The sequence below is a fragment of the Echiichthys vipera genome (genome assembly GCF_963691815.1).
Source record: "Echiichthys vipera genome assembly, chromosome: 7".
NCBI classification, from domain to species: domain Eukaryota; kingdom Metazoa; phylum Chordata; class Actinopteri; order Perciformes; family Trachinidae; genus Echiichthys; species Echiichthys vipera.
In genome coordinates this window covers 14,392,194-14,414,929 of record NC_139832.1, presented here as the reverse complement: position 1 = coordinate 14,414,929, position 22,736 = coordinate 14,392,194, and the positions used below count along the sequence as shown (strand labels likewise).

General features: G+C 39.6%; 2 protein-coding genes across 2 annotated transcripts; one reads left to right on the top strand and one right to left on the bottom strand.

The window, feature by feature from the left end:
* Positions 1–212: 212 nt before the first annotated feature.
* svip (small VCP interacting protein) lies at positions 213–4,132 on the top strand. The gene is made up of 4 exons (XM_083916090.1): positions 213–655; positions 969–1,019; positions 1,905–2,021; positions 2,751–4,132. The coding sequence occupies exons 1-4, from the start codon at positions 593–595 to the stop codon at positions 2,763–2,765; spliced, it is 246 nt and encodes an 81-aa protein (XP_083772216.1). The 5' UTR covers positions 213–592; the 3' UTR covers positions 2,766–4,132.
* Positions 4,133–4,999: 867 nt separating this feature from the next.
* On the bottom strand, positions 5,000–22,015 carry gas2a (growth arrest-specific 2a). Its single transcript, XM_083916088.1, has 8 exons — positions 21,917–22,015; positions 18,653–18,814; positions 16,393–16,523; positions 12,452–12,593; positions 11,124–11,187; positions 10,786–11,017; positions 10,597–10,704; positions 5,000–6,231 (listed from the first exon to the last, which is right to left on the bottom strand). Exons 2-8 carry the CDS (start codon positions 18,795–18,797, stop codon positions 6,022–6,024), a joined length of 1,032 nt encoding a protein of 343 aa, XP_083772214.1. The 5' UTR covers positions 18,798–18,814; positions 21,917–22,015; the 3' UTR covers positions 5,000–6,021.
* Positions 22,016–22,736: the final 721 nt, after the last annotated feature.

Here is a 22,736-nt window from a genome sequence, read left to right as displayed (position 1 = left end):
ACTCAATGAGGTTAACTTAAGTGTGTTATAAACATAGAAGCCAGTTATGTGGCTACACATAAGACCACTACTGCTTACGATTAATCAAGAATAACACATTTGTTTTTATTGCAGACATGAAAGTAAACGCTTACTTCTGTGTATGGGAGCTGGAAAAAAAAACTGTGTTCGTGAACGTAATGTTCTTGAACGCAGCCTTTTCAGATCAGTCTGCCAGTTGAACTCGCAGAGGGATAAACATTTGGCTTTGACGCCTGACTTTAATAACAGACTTTCCCCAAATGTCGAGGCGATTTAACAGAAGGTGTGAGGAGAAATAATGTATTATTAGGTGGCTTTGGAGACGTTAACAGAGCTTGTAGCTAGTGGTAGCTTTAGCGAGCTGTTAGCTAGAATGCTTACGTTAGGTTAAGCTAATTTACCAGGAGCCGTTAGTCCTAGCTAACGGTAACGTTATGTTGCTGCCCCCTTTGCCTTAACTACCAGCTCCCAATTTGAAACTGGCTTACCGGCTAGTTAGGTAGCTAGTCAGGCTAAACCGAGACACTGATATCTAATTTTCTACGTTGTTGCCTGGAAAAACAACTCCAGTATGGGGATGTGCTTACCGTGCCTTGGTGGAGCAGCGGACGACGTTGTTGTCACTCCAGATCCGGTAGGTTAATTTAGCAAAACTTTAATAACCAGCTGTGTCACTACAAAAAAAGTTAGAATGACTCACGTGTTACAACATGACATGTGAATTGACGCATATGAATTAAACCTAACGCTTCGTGAATGTGATTAATCATCTGTAGGCCCTACTAGGTAATGCCCAGGAGGCGTTGGCTGTGTTTAGTTTAGTCTCTGTAAACACTGACATGTCAAGTATGCTCCAGGCCCGACACCGGCAACTAGCTGGTTATATACCACAGGTAAGACTGTCTTATAGCTGTAGATTAAACGTTTCCCATGGTCTTTTTTTCCAGGACACAAGGAGACGACAATTAGCCGAGGCTGCTGAGAAGAGACAAAAAGAGGTATTTGAACTTATAAGTGGTTGTGTCTGTTTGTCGCGGTGTGTTTATGTTTTACTACACTTGGTTGCCAGGTTATTTTGTACATCTAGTCCTATCATCATAAAGTTTGTGGTATTTGGTGAAGGCTGTAGTTTGTAATACTGTTGAATTGCATAGTGTTGTTTCTAATATCTCTCAGTATAACGCTTTACAATTCAACTACAAAACAACCACCGCTTTCCACTAACATAATAACCAAAAAGATCAGCAGTTCTTAGCAGCCTTTATAAAGATAGGATTTTCTGCAGGTTCAGACTGCATTGCCAGATCTACCTACCAATCTGGTAACTAAGTGTAGTCTAAATGTGTAGGCTACTATTGCATATGTACACCCCATTAAAGGTAGATGGACTTGACAGTGTGGTGAGTGATTTTTTTATTATAGAAAAGCCACTTGAAAACCCGTAAGAGCCATGCTAAAGTTGTATCAAGGTAAGTAAACAATGGATTAGAATAAAAACTCTGTTTGGCCAGGTGAATCTTTTGGATTGGCTCATATTTAACCTACCACATTTCTGCTCCGAGGCACCGTTTCCCCTTTAAATCACCCCGGCACCCTGACAAACCACACTCTCACTACTGCAGATGAAAGCACTGAGCCCTAACCCACAGTCACGTTTCTGAATCCCCTTATTTGGCAGTGGTATGCCACTTTGCTGGTTGTGTAAGAACATGCCTTGTGCTTTTTGAAAAAGTTATGGTAAAATATTCATTAACGATGCTTTTGAAAAACATGCATGTTTTTAAAACTATATATATCTTTTTACAAACCCACAAGATTGAAACCTTTTTTTTAATGAAGCTATTGTCTGTTAGTGCTTGACCATATCCCACTCTCTTTTTCAGACAACATACAGGGGTGTTAAAAATCCAGAAGCAGTCGAGAGAAAAAAGAAAAAACAGGAAGAGACTGAAAAGCAGGCGATGAGCACATCTGTGTCTGGTGGCGGCGGCGGGTTGAGGGTAAGTTTTGTGTTTACCCTCCAGCTGCGTGATTTCTAGAACAACGGGATGATCATGAATGTCAGTCCTGAGGTCCAGCACAAATAAATATCTTTGAACACTCTTTTCTTGTGAAACTTGACATGTTATCTAAAATACTTAAGTAATACTGAACTATTTTTCACAAATGAATCTAACATAAGCAGGTACAGATTTATATGTGTTAGAAGTCCATGAAGTTGTCTAGTTTTTAGTTGAGACAGAGAATTGCCATTAAACATTTCTAGAACAAAAGTAAAGCACTTTGGACGAATTACTCAACTGACATTTATATCTAGATGAAACTCATTAAATATTCAACTCTCAGTATGGTTTTGTTTGTGTTATTTAATAGACAAGTATAGATTTGTTTGTCAGTAAAGCTGAATAAATATTACAATAGATATGAGGCTATATGTCTATTAATAATGTCATAGTATTTTGTCGATGATCACTGATGCATTCAAGATGATGTTTTTCAAATGAAAAAATAAAGGAAACAATCACTTGTACTGCCGAGGCCATTGGTGAACGGATAGTAAGTAGATGTCATTTGTTTGTTATTAAGCTATAATCTTAAACCCGGTACACAGAAATTTCCAGACGACCTCAGGTTTTATGTGTTGATGGATGTTATAGTGATATATCAATTATCACTACATCTCAAAGACTGAATATTGTTCTGATGATTTCCCCCTCTTTCTTCTCTAGTGGCAAGTGGGCTGAATATCAAGATGAAGTCTTGACTCTGAAGTCCAAAACAACATGAAGTATTGCGACAAGATGACATGAAAGATATTTGAACTGCTTTCCAGTTTTTGAATTATCATTATTTTTGCCTATTTTATGATGTTCTGAGACAAACGCCTATAGTTGTCGTGCTTTGTGCAAACGATCTGAAGTGATTACAGAAAGAACAGCGGGACTTTCACCCTTGTTGCCAAGTTATACGAGTAAGTTTGGACCTTTGGACAAGTCACGGAGGACACAGAGACGTGCAGGGAAATACAGGTCCTACTGTAATAGATTTATTGACATTTGATTAGACAGTCCTAAAGGAGACCGCTATAATGAAGTGTGGCAGGATCTCTGATGCCTGCTGTCATATTAAGACAAAGCTGTCCTCCCAGCATTTTTACTACACTGCTTTTAGTTTTCATATTTGCAGTAAATCCACATCACTTTTGTATGAAATCAGTTATGCAAAGGACACATTTTTCAAGAAAACACATTTTATGTTTACAAAGATTTAAGTGTGCTTATAATAGGATTAGTATCCAGTTAACATTAATTTATGACCTTATTCCGGGCTCGATTTGGCAACACAAAGACTCGTGCAAACAGTGCTATAACTTGTTGGTATTTACTCAGCTTGTAAAGTGCTTTGGCTGTCCCCGGGTGGTTTTGTGACCAGTGCAGTGGCTATGTCACTAGAGTCCCTTAAATTGAGGTGTTGTGTCTTTGACATTGTGCTGAGAATATGCAGTGTGATACTCATTTGGTGAAGTACAAACATGCCAAAATATGCAGCTACAGAAAATTGCTGAATAATATCAAACACTTAAACATTCTCCACCCAGTAAAAATGAAAAGGACATGACCTAAGATATGCCGTTAATGACCTTGTGCATATCTTGGCCTAATGCACTTTGCGCTGGTTGTTGCCATTACTCCTTTTAATAGAGCCCTTTTAATTTTTTTCTCTGCACAGTTTGAGTTTGTTGCATTGAATTACAATGTATGAAAAACGCTGATGTGATGCCTGCTTAATTTAAAAGATGTGAAATGTCTTTGTGAATTGCCATATCACAAAAAAAGCTTTTGCCAGACATCCATTCGAACACAGTTTGTCAACATTTGGTGAACAGCAAACACGCTTGCTCATGTTGGAAGAGAATCGTATCTCCTGTAATGAAAACAGGAAGAAACTGAAGGAAAAGAACAAGTGAAGTGTGTACATTACGTAGTGAAGTATTAACTTTAACTTGCTTATCTGAGTGCATTTCCTACGGCCTTCACTTGATCCTTAAATGCTTCTGGTGCTCTCTGCATTTTGTAGAATAGGGACCTAAAGCCAACGTTATTTGCTACAATAAATCACATTTCTGTTACTTGTGTGTGGATTTCATGAGAATGAAAGTTTTAGAGATGATTCGAGTTCAAATATGAGTTTGATTTATTTCAAATGATCAGTGATATCGGGTGCAGATCTGATGTCAGGATTGGGAGGGGACACAAAAGTGACTTCTTTTTATCTGCCCATATGCAAATCATACTATACCCCCATAAAACACAACATCGTAGAGGCTCACCATATACAAAAGTACTGCACATGGATTCATTCACTGTGCTTACCATTTTTGTTAATTTGTCCTAAACAGCTAACAGCATGTATCACTGCTTACTTAACAGTTATATTAGTAAATCATCATTTTAAGGGCGTATAATGTCTCCTCACCACCAGTTCTTCTCACCATCTTCCTTGGTCCCCAGTGTATGGGACTACTTTATGTATGATTAATTGATGTGGATGAATATCAAAATATGAAGCCCTTTTTTAAAGCCTGCTGATCATCAGTGTCTGTGTAGGAAACTACTCGTTCATTTGTGTTGTAGTGGAGGAGAGCAGAGCCAAAATGTGGAGTCAGAAATATATTTGTCTAACATTAAGCACCCATGAGTGATATCATTTGTATCATACTAGGACTGAGATATCTACTCTCCAGTCTACAGTTCAGGTCTGTCGGACATTAACCGGTAAGTTTCAATCTTGCATATATTAAAAAGGTTTACTCCTTAATGTTTGGGGTTTGGGTGAGAAAACGTACTGAACCCAGTTCTGCTGAAAACATTTACAGACAAAGTAGATTTTTCAAATTAGGAAGGTTCAAGTTTTGAGAATTTATTGAAAATGTACATCTAAAATAGAAATTCAACTTTGCACTTCGCATACAAGCCTGTTTGCATAGCTAGTGATCTAATGTCAAACCCACATTCATTTCCATTTCAGGGAAAATGTTGCACACATTAATTGATTGTATATTTAAAGTTGTGAATCTAGTAATTGTAAGAAGGTAAATAAGAGTATCAAGTTTTAATGATTGCACTACCGCTAGAGGTCAGTAACATGCAACAGATTCAATTTCAGAACCTCAAATGAGTAAATCGACTCCATTCTGTTTAACTACATACTGTATCTTGCACAAGTGATTGTCCATGTTCTTACAACAGAAATTATATAAAACAGGAGCTATCCTAATGAATAATTATTAAACATTATAATGGTATAAAAATACATTTCATAGAATAGTAACTCAACATGTAAACAGTCTAAGCATTGCTTTGATTTTTTTTTAGTCTAATAAAAAATACATCATAAAGAAAAAACAACATTTTTTTCACCAATGTTTGGTTTCTACAGGAGATTTGGCAGGTTTTAAAAGAATATTATGAAATGGACTACGATGTAAAGATTAGGTAATGCACAGTTCTTTGGACATTAAAGTTCTTCTGCAACTAGAGTGTGGTTCCCACTAGAGCCACCCCAGTATTCGATGAACTCTAAGGCAGTTAGGAAAACAATATCAGCCAAATAGCAAATTAAAAAAAGGGGGAAAAATACATTGCCTTTGTGGAAAATGTCAACTTTCTTTTCTAAAATCACATAAACATGTTACCAAGGAAGAGTAGCTTCTTAAAGATCCTGTAACAACCAACCCTAAACATGTAGAATATAGTCAGGTACCGCTGGCCTGAACGACTCAGTTGTAATGAAAGCATAATGACTGACTTAAAGCACATTGGCCTACTAGTTTCCAGGCTTAATCTGCTCACAGTTGTCCAGTTGCGGTTGTGTGTGTGTAGCCATAATATGTATAAGAACTGTGACCATATGTTGTATAGCCTGGTCCTATAGGGAGTAAGCAATGGGAAGAAGTCATCCTCTGTTCTTTTATGAATGGCATGTTTCAGTCTCATGTCTTCACTTTTTGCTGCGGTAGTGGGCTGCCACCACCAGGTAGCTGTCAGGGGTGAGGTCCTTGATGTTGGGGGACTTGCTGCTGACGGGGGACGTCTTGCTCTCCACCCGGGAGATTTGCAGCATGCGGCATGGGTCGTGTTTCAGCAGGTAGCTCTCAAAGGTCTCCCAGCCTCCACCAACACGCACCATCACGTGCTTGTTGTGCAGCATCTGCAGAGGGAAATAGGATTATAGTGTCAGTTCTGATGTTGGGGTGTCAAAGGAGAGCTTAAAACGGTTGTCGAGGAGCTTCCTTCTATAGGACTAATGTAATTTCTCTGATTGAGGCTTTGGTTCTCAGGCAGAAGGTGAATGAACAGTTAAGTATGGCTTTGATGTCAGAGGATGTTGATTGATGTTGGGGGCCTCAGACTGGTTGATTTCCCCTGGAGGGTAGCTCTCTCCATCTCTTACCAGCCTAATACCATGCTGAACAAGCTACAGACAAACACTGAGTGATTGATTCATCTCACTGTTTCAGTTTTACACAATACACCAGCGTGAGACCACAGCCATGCTAGCAGCTGTGTGAAACTGTACTTTGCCACAGCAATGCTTAGAGCTAAAGCTAAAGCATGCTGATGTGCTCACAATGTAAATGCTAACAAGCTAATGCTCATCAGGTGTAATGTTTACCATGTTCACCATTTTAAAGGTATAATATGTAGTTTTATCCTAACAAACAATGTATAGACTAATACAAAAGCAATCCCTCTCAATCATCACTTATGACCCACTAGAAGTGTGTGGTGGTGTCTGTATCTGCAGTCTCTGCACGCATCATTTTGCTGGTTGCAGGACGTTTTTGGGTCCACATCATAGTGGCAGTAGAGGGAAAAAGTCAGAGGATCGTCAAAATCAGTAGAACTTTCTCTGGGAACCATGAATGTATGTACAGTATTGTATGGCACTATCTAAAAAAGTTGTTGATATAGGCTTATTTCAATCGGGACCAAATTTGTGGACTGACCCACAGACAGACATTGCCATCAAATTATCTGACAATTTCATTTTACAGTAGTATTTACACTCTGTTTAATGCAGTGGGTTTTCATCGTTGAATCTGCAACATTTGCTTAAAAAGGATGCCACCTGCCACAGGGCACATTCTCAAGGTTGGGTACCATGGCAACATCGACCATTATAATAAAGAGAAGAAGAAATAAAAGGCTCTGATATATTGGACGCTCAGACACTCACATTCCCCAGAGGCTGTGCACATAAAACATGTCTGCCTCTCAATAGAGCCTTATCACCCTTTTACCTCATTAACACGACATTACACATCTACTAAAACAAGCTTGTTTACAGAATGTCTTTCTCAGAGGAAATAGCACATAAACAGGTTAATATTAAGACGATTAGGATGCTATTCTTGTCTTTAACAAACCAAACCGTAAGAGAGTGATTCAGACAAATACCTACCTAAATCGTTTGATAAAAAGGGTAAACTACCTCGTGAGATTGTCACCTCAGTCTGGCAGTTATGAGGCTTCCTGCCTTGCAGCAGCATAACATGCAACATTTATAAGCCTCTTAAAAGAATCAATCAAGAGGGTACCGGTGGGGCAGTGTTTCCAATCACCAGCACCAGGCCTTCAGGCTTTGTGGCTGTGGATTTAATGGACCTGTGTGATGCAGAGGGGTTTCAATCACGTTGCTTTGGGACAAGACCCCTTGCATGAGCCCATTCCCTCCTCAGCAGCCCAGAGAAGGACAGAGGCCCGGGGCTGAGCTTGGACAGCCCTTCTCACAAACACTGTGATGTTACTCTGCCTGCTTGTTGAGGCAACAACCACCCCATTTATTCCAGGAGCGGAGAAGGTCAGTCTCTCAGGCATGTACAGATAACTGTGGAGTAGACTCTTGTATACGCTGCATGCCACAGTTGCTCTTGCTTCACGGCTGCCTACAGACAGTGAGTTGGCCTTCGTTATTCACGCCTTTTCAGTAGAAGCAGTTGCTGAAGGGTAAAACCATCTGAGGAATTTTGATTAAGGCATTTTGAATGAATTCCTTCTCATTTGTTCTTCCTGAGGTTTCTTATTCCTTAAGACCCTTATTCAAATCAAGGGTCTTGGATTGTAAAGGCTCAAGGTTCAGCTCTATTGTCAATTAACAATACGGGACTGCACAATGAAATGCAGTAGTAGACCCCGTCCACGCTACGCACACAGAAAATGTACAAACACATGTTTGAATATTTAAAATTAGAATAGAATAAAATAATAACATAGGTGATGAAATGGAACAAAGTATGTAAAATAAAATAATCAAGAAATAAAAAAGAAAAACTATACTCACAAGAAAGATATACAGCATGATGAGTCAAATTTGTGGTTTTGGTCTTTATAGATAAAACTGACTCATCATGTAATGTAAAATGTACTGTACTGCAGCCTGCCTTGGACCGACACTGTGAGCTTATCGCCATTTGTCCTTGGTTGCTCAGCGACACAATGAAGACTGAAACATCCAGTGATTGAAAAGGCATCAAATGATGATAAATATTCAGATTTAAACAGGATCTCATGTTATTCTAGCAGGAAATTAGAGCCCCTTTCTCATCTCATCTCTTCTTCTTCGTCATCACTAATGTTTTAGAACAGCTTTGTTCATCTACACCTTAAATGATTTGATTAGTTTGAGATTAGTAGTTGCAGTATAATGGGATGGCAGCAGAGGACATCCAAGAGTAAACTCTCTTCCTAACGTATCCACATCCGAACATACCATTGGCATGAATCACGTTCTTAGAGGTGTGAATCCAGGTTGAGGGTTGCCAAGTAACCAGGATCTCAAGGGGACCAATGCTACTTGTCTAATCTGTGTTATCCTCCATTTATCTTCCTCCTACGGCCTTTATCCCTCCACTCAGAGAGAGTCGAGTAACATTTCCTGGACTAATAGATTCAGTGTGATTATAAGATGTAATTAACGCCACTACGGCCACTGCTGGGCTTAGTTAAATATTTTCCAAGTAATAACTTTAGATCTTATGGAAACGTGTGGGTGTTATTTTCCCTTTATAGCCAGTGAGCCACATTATGTTTGGATGAAGACAGACATTGTCGGAATACCATTACCAGTAAATGAGACCTCACAGCAAAGGCGGGCTCTCCAGACACAATGGGTTACTTTCATCCCGAAGCCAGACCCGAGTATCAACATACTGCCATATGCTGTGTGAATGGAGAGGGTTTCGCACTGTGGTGTGAGACCTTATTGTTAACAACCCCAAACTGATTTATGATGAAATTTTGATGAGCAAAAATGTGTTTTGTTTTAAATTATATCAACCCAATCAAACATGTAGATAAATAAACCACAAAAAGTCCAGTTCAGGTTATTGATACTGGCGCTTCACTTGATTATTACAAACTTAATATTTTTACTTTATTAACTTTCAGAGGGCAATATGTAACTTTTAACTCAACTACATTTATCTAGCATTTGCAGTGACTAATTAACTTGCATTTTAAGTCTTGTTATTTGTAATAATGTGATACATAGCTTGAAAATAAGTGAGCAAACAGAATATGACGTACAGTAGGAAGCAGGAAGAATTATTCAGACTCTTTACTTACGTGAAAGTAGCTAGACAATGTTAAAATACTCTAGTGAAAGTCATCCATTCAACATTCTAGTAAAAGGACAACTGGCAAAACAGCAAACATTGTTACATAACACATGCAAACGTATTGTAGGTAAGTACTCCTTAATCAGGGCTCTGGCAGTGTTTAACTATGCACTGACATGTATATAACGTTTAATTGTTGCTGCTGGTCAAAGTGAAGCTAATTTTAACTTTTTTATTATCTTGGCTCGATGATGCTGATTATGACTGGTATGTAAAATATTATTATTATTATTATTATTATTATTATTATTATTATTATTATTATTATTATATCATTATTATTGTAAAATAAGGGACTAAAGGGCTGGGCGATAATTCAATATCATCATTTATCATCTTTCAATGGAAACGTATTGTGATGAAATCATATATCAAGATATTCTACATAATTAAGTTACCAAAATTTATTAAAAAACAGTTTAGATTTTTTACTAAGGTTCTTAAAAAATGAGAAAATGCTCAGTACTTTTGACTTTTGATGTCTTAAATTCACACACGAGTGTACAAAACTAGGCTTTGCCATGTGGTTATTTCATAATATTTATTTATTGGATTACCAGAAAACATGCTATATTTAAATATAAATCTGTATTTAGATATAAAATTACCTATATCGGGATAGAAGATTTTGGCAGTATCATCTAGCCCCAAGAGACGTTTAAATGTAGAATAAAAAGTAGCATAAAATGAGGCACTCAAAAATTGAACTTAATTACAGCAGGCACTGCTTATATGTAACCAGGACTTTTACTTTGAATTGAACATTTCTCCTTGTAATATTCTAACATTTAACTATGAAAAGGATTTGGTTACTTTTTCCATCACTGTTGAAACACAAAAACACTTTTTTAACACCAGATGCTACACACAGCCAAACCTTACTGTAATAAACTCACCCGGATAAAAAGCATCTTCTCCCCAACACGGTATCGACCCTGCGAATGTCTCTCTACACAGAATTTGTTCAGACATCTGCAGGGGGGATCATCAGCGATATGTCTAACCTGTAACACACATGAAGACGAACATATTACAGATGTTTCCCTCCTGATATCAAACACAGGGGATAACTACTGCTAACTTACAGCGTCATCCAACAGCTTCCCTGTACTTTTCTTGCTGGAACTGACTTTGGGCAGAGACGGGGAAGGAGACAGGGAGGGAGATAAAGGGGGAGATGGGGGACGTGGCTGAGATGGTGATACAGGTGATGGAGGTGATGGAGGAGATGGAGGGGATGGAGGTGGTGGAGGGGCTTTCTCTTCTTGTTCAATCTCTTTCTCCAGTTTTATGAGGCCAGGAGGTTCCACATTGTACCTGGACCAAAGAATCAAAGAGTAAAGTCATTCCAGAGATGTAGAATTAAGAAGTAAAAAGGGAAATAGATATGTATGAAAAGAAAATATAGAAAGCAAGACTATACCGTGATGCTATCCGTCCCAACTCTAAAAGACAGAGGCACACTTCTCGTGGCTGCTTATGAAGAACTACAGGAAGAGGTCAAGATTTAGCATTGGGTAATTACAGTGCATGGACATTTGGTGTATGGAAAAAGGCAATGAGTGACGATGAGTAAAGAAGAGTGACGATGAGTGACGATGAGTGACGATGAGTGACTGTGTGACGGTAAAATGCACATAAAGTGAGCTTGTGAACTTCATGCATTCAAATGTTCTTCTCCTCTGCAATTCTGTTGATCCCAAATCAAATGGAAATATTATTCAGACTTGCGTATAAAGGCTCCAGATGTTTATTTTAACCTCACCCAATATATGACCAGACAGTGAAACGAGATGCACAATACATGTGACACACCACACCATGCATTATAGGCAAATTATCCACTGCATGATAGCAAACCTGGTGTTGTTACATCTACTGTTGAACTGATAAATCCATCCAGAGAAATAACAGGAGAGAGAGAGAGAGAGACAGAGAGAGAGAGAGACAGAGAGTGAGTCAGCTGTTACTGTTCTATGTTCAAAACATTTTGTATCACAATCACATCTCCACTGCGATGTTGATGATTTACTGTGTGTGACTTGGCCTCCAGAGATGATTTGCATAGTTGAAATTGCTTAGCGATGGTCGAGCAGCCGTTAGTCAGAGATGAGAAGATTGTATGAAAATTCTCGGTATTTGTGTTACTGGCAGGGTCGCATACTGTATATGAGATTGTAAGGACAATATTTCAGTCCAGGCATATCTTAACCGCATATTTTAGTGACATCACATGCAACAAATCCTTGAAATAGATTAGAGAGACATGGACAACGCACTGAGTGTGTGAATAAGGAAGAGAGCAGAATGTCCCCATTCTGGGATGAGGAAAACATTTGCATAGCATTGGCCTACTTTTCCCTCTAACTCACACCCTTCTGTCTGTGCTCTCTTTGTTTTATTCCAGAAATTTTGTGCATGGGCACAGCATTGGCGATACGCTTGTCCTTCAGGTAGAGCTGCTCCCAGCCACTGCTGCCGCTATGTTAGCTTTGTGAATGTCAAAGGGGTTGAAGAGATGGAGATGTGAGCGCTCTGAACCTCAGAGGGGAGGAGGGGGAAGCAGTCCAACCTGCGTGATACTTTACCTGCACAATCGCGCCATTCACAGGAGATAGAAATCTGAGTCCAATGCCCTGGTAGCGCCAGTGACAGTATTGTATCTGAAGCCTGTTGTCAGACTACCCTGTTTGTCTGACATTCAGATTTTCTACTGTTCTGATGTTTACGGCAGAAAAAGAGAGCACCCACCTAAATCCTCTGACTCAAACAGACATGTTTCTCCAACTCCAACTTTACGACACCAGGCCAGGAAGTTGGCTGTGTTGTCCCTTGCAAAAAAGGAACCGGAGGGAGCACTCTGCCGACATGGTATCCTTCGATGGGGAATACTCTGCCAGAGACGTAGAGAGGTTAGTGCATGTCTTTATGTACGCTACACATAAATGAACGTGAGATGAAGAAACTTTAATTGATGAATAGTACTTTTTTAAGCTGGGCTGAGAGAAAGCAAACATTCACCAGGGTGACTTGTCCAGCCCAGCCCCCAGAGTTTCCATCAAAACATAGCGCCACACTCTTTATCTACACTGATTTCTTCTCCATCTGCTGCATTTAGCTCAGGATGAAGGACCTTTCCTTTGCTGATCAATATGGGAGATGGCGGGTTAGAAAACCGGGGCTACTTTACCAGGCCTTCTATGATTTGGGATCAAATGACACGCTTATGGGTTTCAGCCCCCACACGGTCTGTTCGGGGAGATTTATGCGCCTCGCTGTGGTTTTATACAGGATATGTGCGTCTGTGCTATGAGAAAGGTGCAATGAGCTCATTCTGGAAATATGCAGGCTTTTGTGGGTATTTTTCTTCTCTTTCCAGGCTCTCCCTTTGACTGTTTCTAGGATCCTTTCTGTTGTTGAATTACTTTGCATTCCTGGGGAAATAATGTTGGCCACATTGCCAGTTTTTTTAAATCTAACAATTAGAATTGGCTTGGTGAATTATCTGCACCTTTACATATCTAATAATTGCACAGAAGGCCCAGAACTTTTGGAAAGCATTATGTTTAGAGGGATGGGAACAAATTATAAGCCTAAAGAGGTACTTTGCTTTAAAAATCACATACTTTTCTTTCATTCAGGAAGTTCTAAATGATTTATGTAGACTGTCAACATCCCACATTCCCAGTTGTACATACAGACTTCAAAGGAAAACATACTTGTTTTGGGAAATATGTTTTTTGGCTGAGGGTTACAAAAGAAGAAGATTGTACCATGTTACATCTATTACACGCAGCCAGGTAGGTTGGAAACGGCGGAAAACAGCTAGCCTGGCTCTGTCTAACAGTTAAGATATCCATCTACCAGAACCTCTTTAAATCTATTGTACATAATAGCATTTTTGGAGTTTGTAGCAAATAAATTGTTCATTGTTTTGCATCCATTTCACACTCCACTTTCCTTTCTTATGGCAATTTCCCATACAAATCTAGAGGGCGTAACAGAGGTTTACGTGCCAAACTACAGAAGCCTAGCACAATAACTTTGTTGGTTGCCCGACAACTAGTACCAGCTAAGAAATAGTCGACACAAAACCCCTTTAAAATGGCCAACTGTCATTTTTATACACAATAAATATGAAACTAGTGGCGGATTGTGTTACCTTTGGACAGAGTTGAGCTAGCTGTTTCCTCGTTTTCCATTTTTAATGCCAGGTTTAGCTAAGTGCTGGCTGTAGCCTCACATTGAATGGACAGATATGAATGTGGTATCGATCTTCTTATCTAACTCTCAACAATAAAGCAAATGAGCGTATTACCTAAAATGTTGAACTTTTGCTTTAACTTTCAGTAGAGAGGCTCATTGTAACAGTTAATGAGGTGGTGGTATTGAACTTGGCACATTGCAGTCAAAGGGTAGAACAAGAAAGTAATATATTTATCGTCTGAAGTTCACATGGATTAATGTAAACACATGGGAAGATATGTGAGATACAGAATCTACAAAGGGATCAATTGTTTCTCTCTGGAATCACTTCACATCTTCACATCATGTAACAACCACAACTTGAAACAAAGTGCCATAAGCTGATAAAACAACAACTGTTTGAACTTAAACTGGTAAGATGACGTACAGTGTATCAGGCAAGGAGAACGTGATCACAGTTCATTGAAATGAAAGTGCTTTATGTGAGCTGTATACTATGAATCATCGTACTACAACTTTATTTGAGTTGCTGGTCAGGGTCGGCCACTTTCTCTTTTTTAACTGCCTCAGGCCTTTCTCGCTATTGGCCTCCATGATCAATAGGCTCCTCTATTTCTGTAGATCCTCTGCCGTCCCACGGTTACTGACCTCAAGCATTCCCTCACATCTGTGCTGCTACACTCACACTGAGATCAGGAGACCCACCGTCATCAGCGCAGTAATGCCTCAGTGCAAACATCAACAACTCTCACTCAAGAGCCAACAAAAGAGTCTTTTGCTCCTCTGAACAGAAACTAATCAGTGTTTCCTTCTGTTGGAAACATAAAACCCAACTGAGCACCAGATGTCAGTTCAATGTGTAAAGTACAGATACCTATAGTCATTACAGATATTAAAAAATACATAATCATGTCTGCAAGATGCTTTTTCATATTCAGCAGTCAGAGACAATTTTATTTTTTATTTAACACTCTTGTAGAAGCCAAATTTTAGGCTAATGCCTAATCAAAAGAGTCAATCTAAATGTGCTCAATACTATAGGATGTTTCTATGGATGGCTATAGTCTGGATATAATTTGAAAATACATAAGCAATTATTTTGTTGTTTCATTTGATTTGTCAGTAATAAGCAGAAGCCCCCTGTGAATTATGTTCCCATACAGTGAAACTGCACTTTCAATTACGTTTAGGGAAACATATTTTGTCCCAGATAATGTGTCTTTGAAGTATAACAAATACAGTAGGTTTCTAATCAAAATCCACAAAACTCCGCACAGAGACGAGGTCGGGGTAGAGGGGTGGGTCAAACCAACTGGACACAAACAGCGGTCACCTAGATCAAAGTCCTGTGTGAAACCAAAAGTAACAAACATATTCATTTCAACCCCAACTATGAACTTTTTTGAAAACTAACCAAGTAGTTTTATTGTAATTCACAATGTTAACCATGTGTTTAAAACTGACTGTTTCCCAACATGCACCGGTGATGGAAAAACGTTGAAACTTAACTAAGATTGCAGTTTCAATTTCAAAGACAGATTTGGCTGAAGACATCAAACCCTGTTGCAGTAGCTCTGAAGCTGATACAACTTGAGGATTTGCACCCCGATCGGTTTGTTTTCTCTGACCCAGTAAAATATACGATTGCGACTTGCAAAGATGCCCTTTAATCTTATGAAATTCATTAAACCCTCACTCAAGGCTCACAAGAAAAGAACATTTAACATAGTTCTGCCAATTCTAACAGGGGTTGAGGGGCCCCATCAGTTAATGTGTCCCTGCCAGCCTCATTTTTTTCTTTTTTGCCGTGCTGAAGGCTGCAGAATCCCATCCCCCCCATCCCACCCTTTATATGCTGACTTCTGAAACTATGGAACTCCTTGCAAAGTTGGGATTCATGGTCGCTGCTGAACTGACAAAACCAATCAACAAGTAAGATCTTTGGACAGAGAGAATATAAACTACAATGCAGAGTCTCTCGATCTCTGTGTTGCTCCAAAGGTTATGATATCAACCTTTCCTTGAGACATGAGGGACTATATTAGTGTAGCTTTTATTGATCTTATTGAGGGAAACCTGATATCAAGGAAAGCTGTTTCCTGTCTCAGGGAGAGTCAATAAGACTTCAATACTGTTGTCTTCAAGCCGTCTGGTCCCAATAAATTATGCAGAAAAGCGGGATTTCAAGGGATCATTCATGTGGCAATACAGTGACCTGATATTAAACATGGATTTGGTTTTTAAAAAAACAAAACACGTTTAATGGATTTCACATTCTTTTCTAATCAAGCAGGAGGATTGTTCAAATAGTTGAGACCAAAATGATTGTCAGTCAAATGATCTAATAAGTCACTCTCCCCTCTCAGAACCAATCCTCTGTCGAATCACTCAACACATTCAGCCAAGATTTGGCTCCCATGCAAGTGTTTTTACTGTGACCGTCATCTCGCCGGCCAGACTACTGGAATCCTCAGGTTTCTTGGTACCTTGCTGTTGCCAGAGGCAGGAAGGTCTCCATTACTTTGCCTGAACTTCTCCTGTAGCGTCTCAGCCAGCTGGCACAACAGGAAGCCATTGTCTAAGCGATCCATGAAGCTCTCAGCGGTGATTTCCAGACCTGATCAGGGGACACATAAAGAAAGTCCAGCAATAAATTCAACAAAAAAAATCTCATTTTAAAATATATGCACAGTATAAGGAAATACAATTTATTCTTCCAGTGCCATGCCATTGACTCTCTTATTGGCTTAATGAGTTTGGCTTGTGCTGCTGGGTTTAGGCATGCTCTGCAGAAGCCAAATGTTCACATATTACAACACTGGCAGTGGGGGGTGGGGGATTTTCTGGTAGTAGACCGCGGGGTGGCAAAGACAAGATCGCATGAAAAGGGGGCATCTGATTGCGCACATTATGCCTCATTATCATGCACAGTTGCAGAGATAGATTGGTGATCAACATGTGGTGTCCAGTTGACTGACTTCCAGAGGACCATTCCTTCATAGTTAGATCATTGTGAAATAGGAGGTGGTGGCAGGGGGGTGTCTGTGGAAAGAAACCGGAGAGATTTTTTTTAAAAATCCCTTTTCTTTTTCTTATAGGAGGAGGGGCCCACAGGGTTCAACGTTTAATGAGTTCCAAATGTTGTAATTGAGCCCAGAAAAGAGAGATTGAAATCTTGAGAAATACTCAGTGAGCTCCCGTCTTCTATGCTTAAACTCTCCCTCGCTCCTCGCTGTGTGAGGAAAATATATTTCAGTGGGCTCTGAGAGAAACATTTTCAAGACAGTACTTCGTTCAACCTCCCATCACAACAGCAATATGACTCATCAGTATAACCAAGCATCAGCTTCCCACTCAATCAGTGGACTCGTTATGCCGCACTGCTCCTCCTACCTGAAACTGCAAACCGTGCTCGGTGGAGCACAAAGGACATGGCTTAAACCAAAAAACTGGTTTGACACTTTGTATTTACTGCAAACATGTGGATTTTCACTTTTTTGTCCCTGATCCCTCACTGCAGCAGACCAGAGGTTTCTAGCTCGGCTGGTTCAAGTGCAAACACAGAGCGCCAGAGATAACAAGGGAGATACTGAAGTTGTTATAAGTTGACTAAGTTTCAGGAACTTAACCGGCTTCCAGTTGATTTGAGAAAATATTGTCAGAGTGGCTGCAGTCTGCAGGATCTCCCAATGAGTGAGACATGACACTATTTTAACAATATTTAGTGCAACTACACATATTTAAAAAGCAAATTTAAAAGAAATAACTTTAATAATGAAGTGCATCAGAGAACTGCCTCTCTTCTTAAAGACTATAAACTCTTTAACAAATCTTAAAATGCTGACACAATAAATAGCCTCTTGAAAATTCAGCCCAAACAATTGCTTATTCTTACCTACTCTGTTGGAGGAATTGTAAGAATTTGTGTTTTGCTAACAATTTTGTGTGGACACTGAATGGTCACTGGTGCTATAGTTAAAACCTGCAAATTGGCATTTTCTCATGCTCAAATACTGAGTCTATCACGAGCTAACCTTAAACTTAACTTTCTGCATTCAGGCCCAACTGAACGTGAGTCTCTAAATTCAAATCAGATCCTCAGAGTGCCCTGTGCATCGGTTTTGTCTCTGCACTACAGGGTGATTTATAATGCAATAGCAACCTTGCACAAAGCTTCTGCTGATGGTCTCTCCGGTATGTATTCTCCACCACTGGCTTTGCGGTCCTTCAGAACTCTTAATGACGGCCATTATTCAATTAAGGAAAATCTATTGGAAACTGGTTCACCCATTTTAGTGACTTTAAAATAGTTTGTAATGACGGTCCCATTGATTCCAGTCCCCTGCAGAAGTGTTTACATCAGCAATTTATGTTAAAGATGAGGAAATTCAAAGCCAAGCTATTTCAGGATGACTTTGAATTAATCAGCAACAGCACCTTGTATTTGTTAGCAAAGTTAGCAAAGTCTGTAGGGAATGAATAACTTTGCTGCAAACTGAGGCACTGTGTTGCAACAATATGAAATATAATGATTTAAAATCCTGTGTAGCAAAAATTTCTCAAATGAACACCACCACCAACAGATTAAAATAAACATAAACACAAGACGTAGGCTTACACTACTTTGTCGGTGTAAATCAACGACTAAGCCTAGATAATATTATTTCATTTTATATTGAGAAGCAAAGGTATTCAGGAAGGCAGCATTAGTATGCAGTCAGATGTATCATTATGAGTGTTTCTGACCGAGAATATTAGTGAGCCACAGCGCCAGGTCTTCCTTCATGGGCAGCAGGCTGGCTTCATGTCGACTGGCCAGCCACTGGTGATACTGCTGCATATCTGTGAGGCCGGGGCCACTGGGCTGTTTGGGGCTCAGGGAGCTGCACATTGTTCCTTATTGACGGCCTGAAGAAGGAGAAAGAAATCACTCACAATCTAAATTCTCACAACAAAATTCTTCTATAACAGCTGACGTGCATGTGGCCCAAAAATCCCGAAAGGAGTGGAGGAAACTCAAATGAATAGAAGAGAAGAAGGGGGAGTGTTTTTTTTCGTCTGGTTTGGCTAAGAGTCCACTTGATGACATGAGACAGCACAGTCTGTTGTCCACCTCTTCACTGGACAAGAGACAAAAAGCTCCTTCAGATTACAGATCACACAGTCCATCACAGAGTCTAAATCAATACATCAAGCAGACAGTGCAGCGGGCCTAACATGACAGCCTGATGGAGAGACTCAATTTGACATCAATATTCAGAGCGACATTTAGCATCTAATCGCTGCTTGCAAAGTGAAGTCAATGAGTAAATGAGACATTTTTCACAGTCTTTTCCAATATGGCACAACAGTGTGACAAATATTTGAGCTATAATGTGAAAATCTTTCACACTTCAATCCAGTCACTCCATCAGTGGATCTGCTGCTGAGACAAGCGACAAAACAACAGGGCAATGGTAAGAGGGCACGTTTTAAGAATTCAGGCTTGTTCAAATGTGGTGATCTTTTAAAAAGGTGGTTTATATTGCATCAAACATATCAACTTTTCTATTATTACAGATAATATAAAAACATGGATGACTGATGATGATTTTTTTTTGTTCCAGCTTATTCTTTCTGTTTCTTTGACATTAAGCTTAGAAGTTATTTAAGAAACAGGAAGTGGGTTGAGTCTATAAAAGTTTTGCTTCCAGCTTGGACTCAAGTCATCTTACATAGCATAGTAGGCAAATAGCAACAGGATATTTGATGCAAATTACAACAAGAGCTTATTCAAAAAAGGAAATGAAGCTGCCATGAACAATTAGTTCATAGTCTGCGATAGCTGAAAATGTCCTCTGAATACCGAGGGAGTGTAACACAATGTGAGGAATCTGACATTTAAGGCTGTGTAACATTTCAAGGTCCCTCTGGAGTTGGCTGTAACCAAATCACACTGTGGTGCCACACTGGACATCAGGACCTTGATGTCTGACCAAGGTCGTCTTATCCTCCTGAAGACAAGAGCTCCACGTTGCATACACACACTAAACTCTGGACTCAGCACTCACACACAGGTGCTACATTCACACGTCCACTGTGGTAGAGGCTGACAGACAGAACAAGGCCACTGGGACAACTTCTCATACAAGACCCATTCATACAATACTGGTAAATGGAATTAGTGAATGGACTTGCATTGTTTTCTGACCACTAAAAAGTAATTTGATGAGGGGGGTTATTTTAACCATTCGTACACTGATGTCACAACCTTCAGGAGCAATTTGGGGTTCAGTAACTCGACCAACGGGCAATTCGACATATGGAGGAGGGATCAAATGGCCAACCTTTGGGTCAGTGGATTAACTGCTCACCCTTCTGAGCCAGAGTCGCCCTGGTGTCAATAAATAAATTTGTAATTGACATATCTGTCAACGGGCATCATAAACAATGGAAATATACTGTGTATATTACACATCATCACTGTCCAATGAAAACCACATATCTCCAAACTTTCTCCTAAATAATTTAAAAATTCTGAAAAAATGCATTGGAGTTTATGGATAAACATCTGTCAGTGATCAGCGTAACAAAGTAATAAACATTAGTTCAAAAGCTGTATTGTTCTCAACAGGATCATGAATATACATAATGCCCATATGTATGATGTATCCCCCACCAGGTGTCCTAAAGAAACAACCAGCTGTTAAACATACCTGGTTCCTCTCACCGCAGGGCAGCCTGACCTCTTCCATTGCAGGCCAAAAACCTAGCCAACACCACCACTCTGCGAGGCTTTATGTAGCGCCTGCTAAACTTGCTGCTTCATCTACGTGACATTATTTTTCAGAATCAGAATCTGACAGTCGGCTTAGGATAATAATCAGGAAAAGCATCAAAGCCAAGAGATATTACAGATTTCTCCGCCTGAAAAGCCCCATGACTTCAGTAAAGCCGTCATAACCTGCCACAGTTGGCCGCAGTTAGCCCCAGGAAATGCATATGGATGGGAATTTCTGCTGAATCACATCAATTAGAAAAAACAAGAGTGTCTCTGTCCTCCTCACCCTCACCAGCCTCCATGCCTTTCTCCTCTACAACAGCAAACTGATCTGGGGCTGATTTGTCCATTTAAACTCAGCATGTTTCTACTGAAGATAAGGACTGTGTGCGTCTGTTGGGAGTCAGTGTTCACAGGTATCAGATTGTGTTCAGTAAACTACAAATTCTCAAACAAAATATTTAAAAAAAAGCAGAATATTATCCTGTTACATTAGGAAACAAAAAGGAAATAAATCTACAGCACAAAGTTTGTTTGTATATTCAACAATATATCACCAGTGCACCATGGCGTCATAAATACTAATTCATTTCTAAATGTAAAGGCAGCCAGTCTCAGGCCTGCATTCAAAGACCGACCCCTGTTTTCAATATTTCCACCATCAACACACTACAACATGTCTACATAGTCTGCACCATACAGATCTTTTTATGTCTGAATTTGGTGCAATAAACCATTTTTGGACTGTGTTGGTTTGGCCTCTTAAAACACCCAGCAGGTCATTTACAACTGTTATTATATTTTAAAAGCTGTCTCCTCCTTTACAACTGTCACAAATAAAAAAAACAGCCACAATAGACACTTCACCACTATGGAAACAGAATCAGGGGAGGACGCCTGATGAGTTATGACTGAAATCCAGCAGAGCAGCCGCTAATTAAAACCAATGAAACGACTGAGAGCTGCAGCTGAGGAAACAATATCAGATTCTCTGTCATTAAATTTGCCTTGAATTCCTTTTAAGAGATTTTTTAATTATAAAGAAATAGCCTAAGCCTTAACTGAGACCCAACTTTTAAATATAGTGTATGACAGTATTCTGCAAAAGGCACATCAGTAAGAAGAGTAAAGGGGCTATAAAGTTACACCGCCCCCTAAAACTTAAACAGAATATGCATAAAATCATTCAAAAGTCTCACAGTAGTTTGGCAACAGGAAAACAGTCCAAAAAGCTCCTTATCTGTGCTCACCCTCAGGGTTCAGCTCGCTGGTGCGCACCTTCCTCTCACTCGTCCTGAGAGCTGCTGGATCCCAGTTTTCATGCTTTTCACCGCGATGCACCACCGATCCACAGGTTAGGCTCCAAAACACTGAACCAATGTGGACCGGGGAGGTCTTTCTCACTGCGTATTTGCACAGGGATCTGACTGCCTGCACACGCACACACATACGTACATTCACTGCACGATGCTGCTGCTGCTGATGATGATGATGATGGGAGGGAAGTTTGCTGGCAGTGCCTCCCTCCTCTCTGCGCTTTGTGTTGCCTCGGTATGACATTTCTGGATTGAATTCAGCAGGTCAGCACGAGGAATTCAATCATCCACATTGCTTTAATTTAATAGATGTATTTATTTTTTTCCTGTGTGCCCATGTAATATAAACTGACACACCCTCATGTCAAATCTACAATCGTGTTTGTTGTGAGCACTAAATTTGAATGACACAGTTTTGTAGTTGTAAATATATCGTCACGAAGCAGACAATCACAAGTACAAATTGTGAATTGCTCTTTTGACAGGAATGCATCAGTGAAAGTTGTTTTTCTCACTAGATGGGCTTCGTTGAGGATGTATTAACATATGTTAATACAAACAAAATGAGAAAATCTAAATGCCTGTACTAAGCCTACAGACTTCTTATATCTGCGTTTTTTAAACTATTATTATGTTGTCTTTGTTGTTGTTTGTTGCGGCAAGTTACTCTTCCACTTTTTTTGTTTTGTTTTTTTAAGAAAAAACAAGTTGGCATCTCAGGGACGCATGCGCAGTTGTAAAAGCAGCACAAACA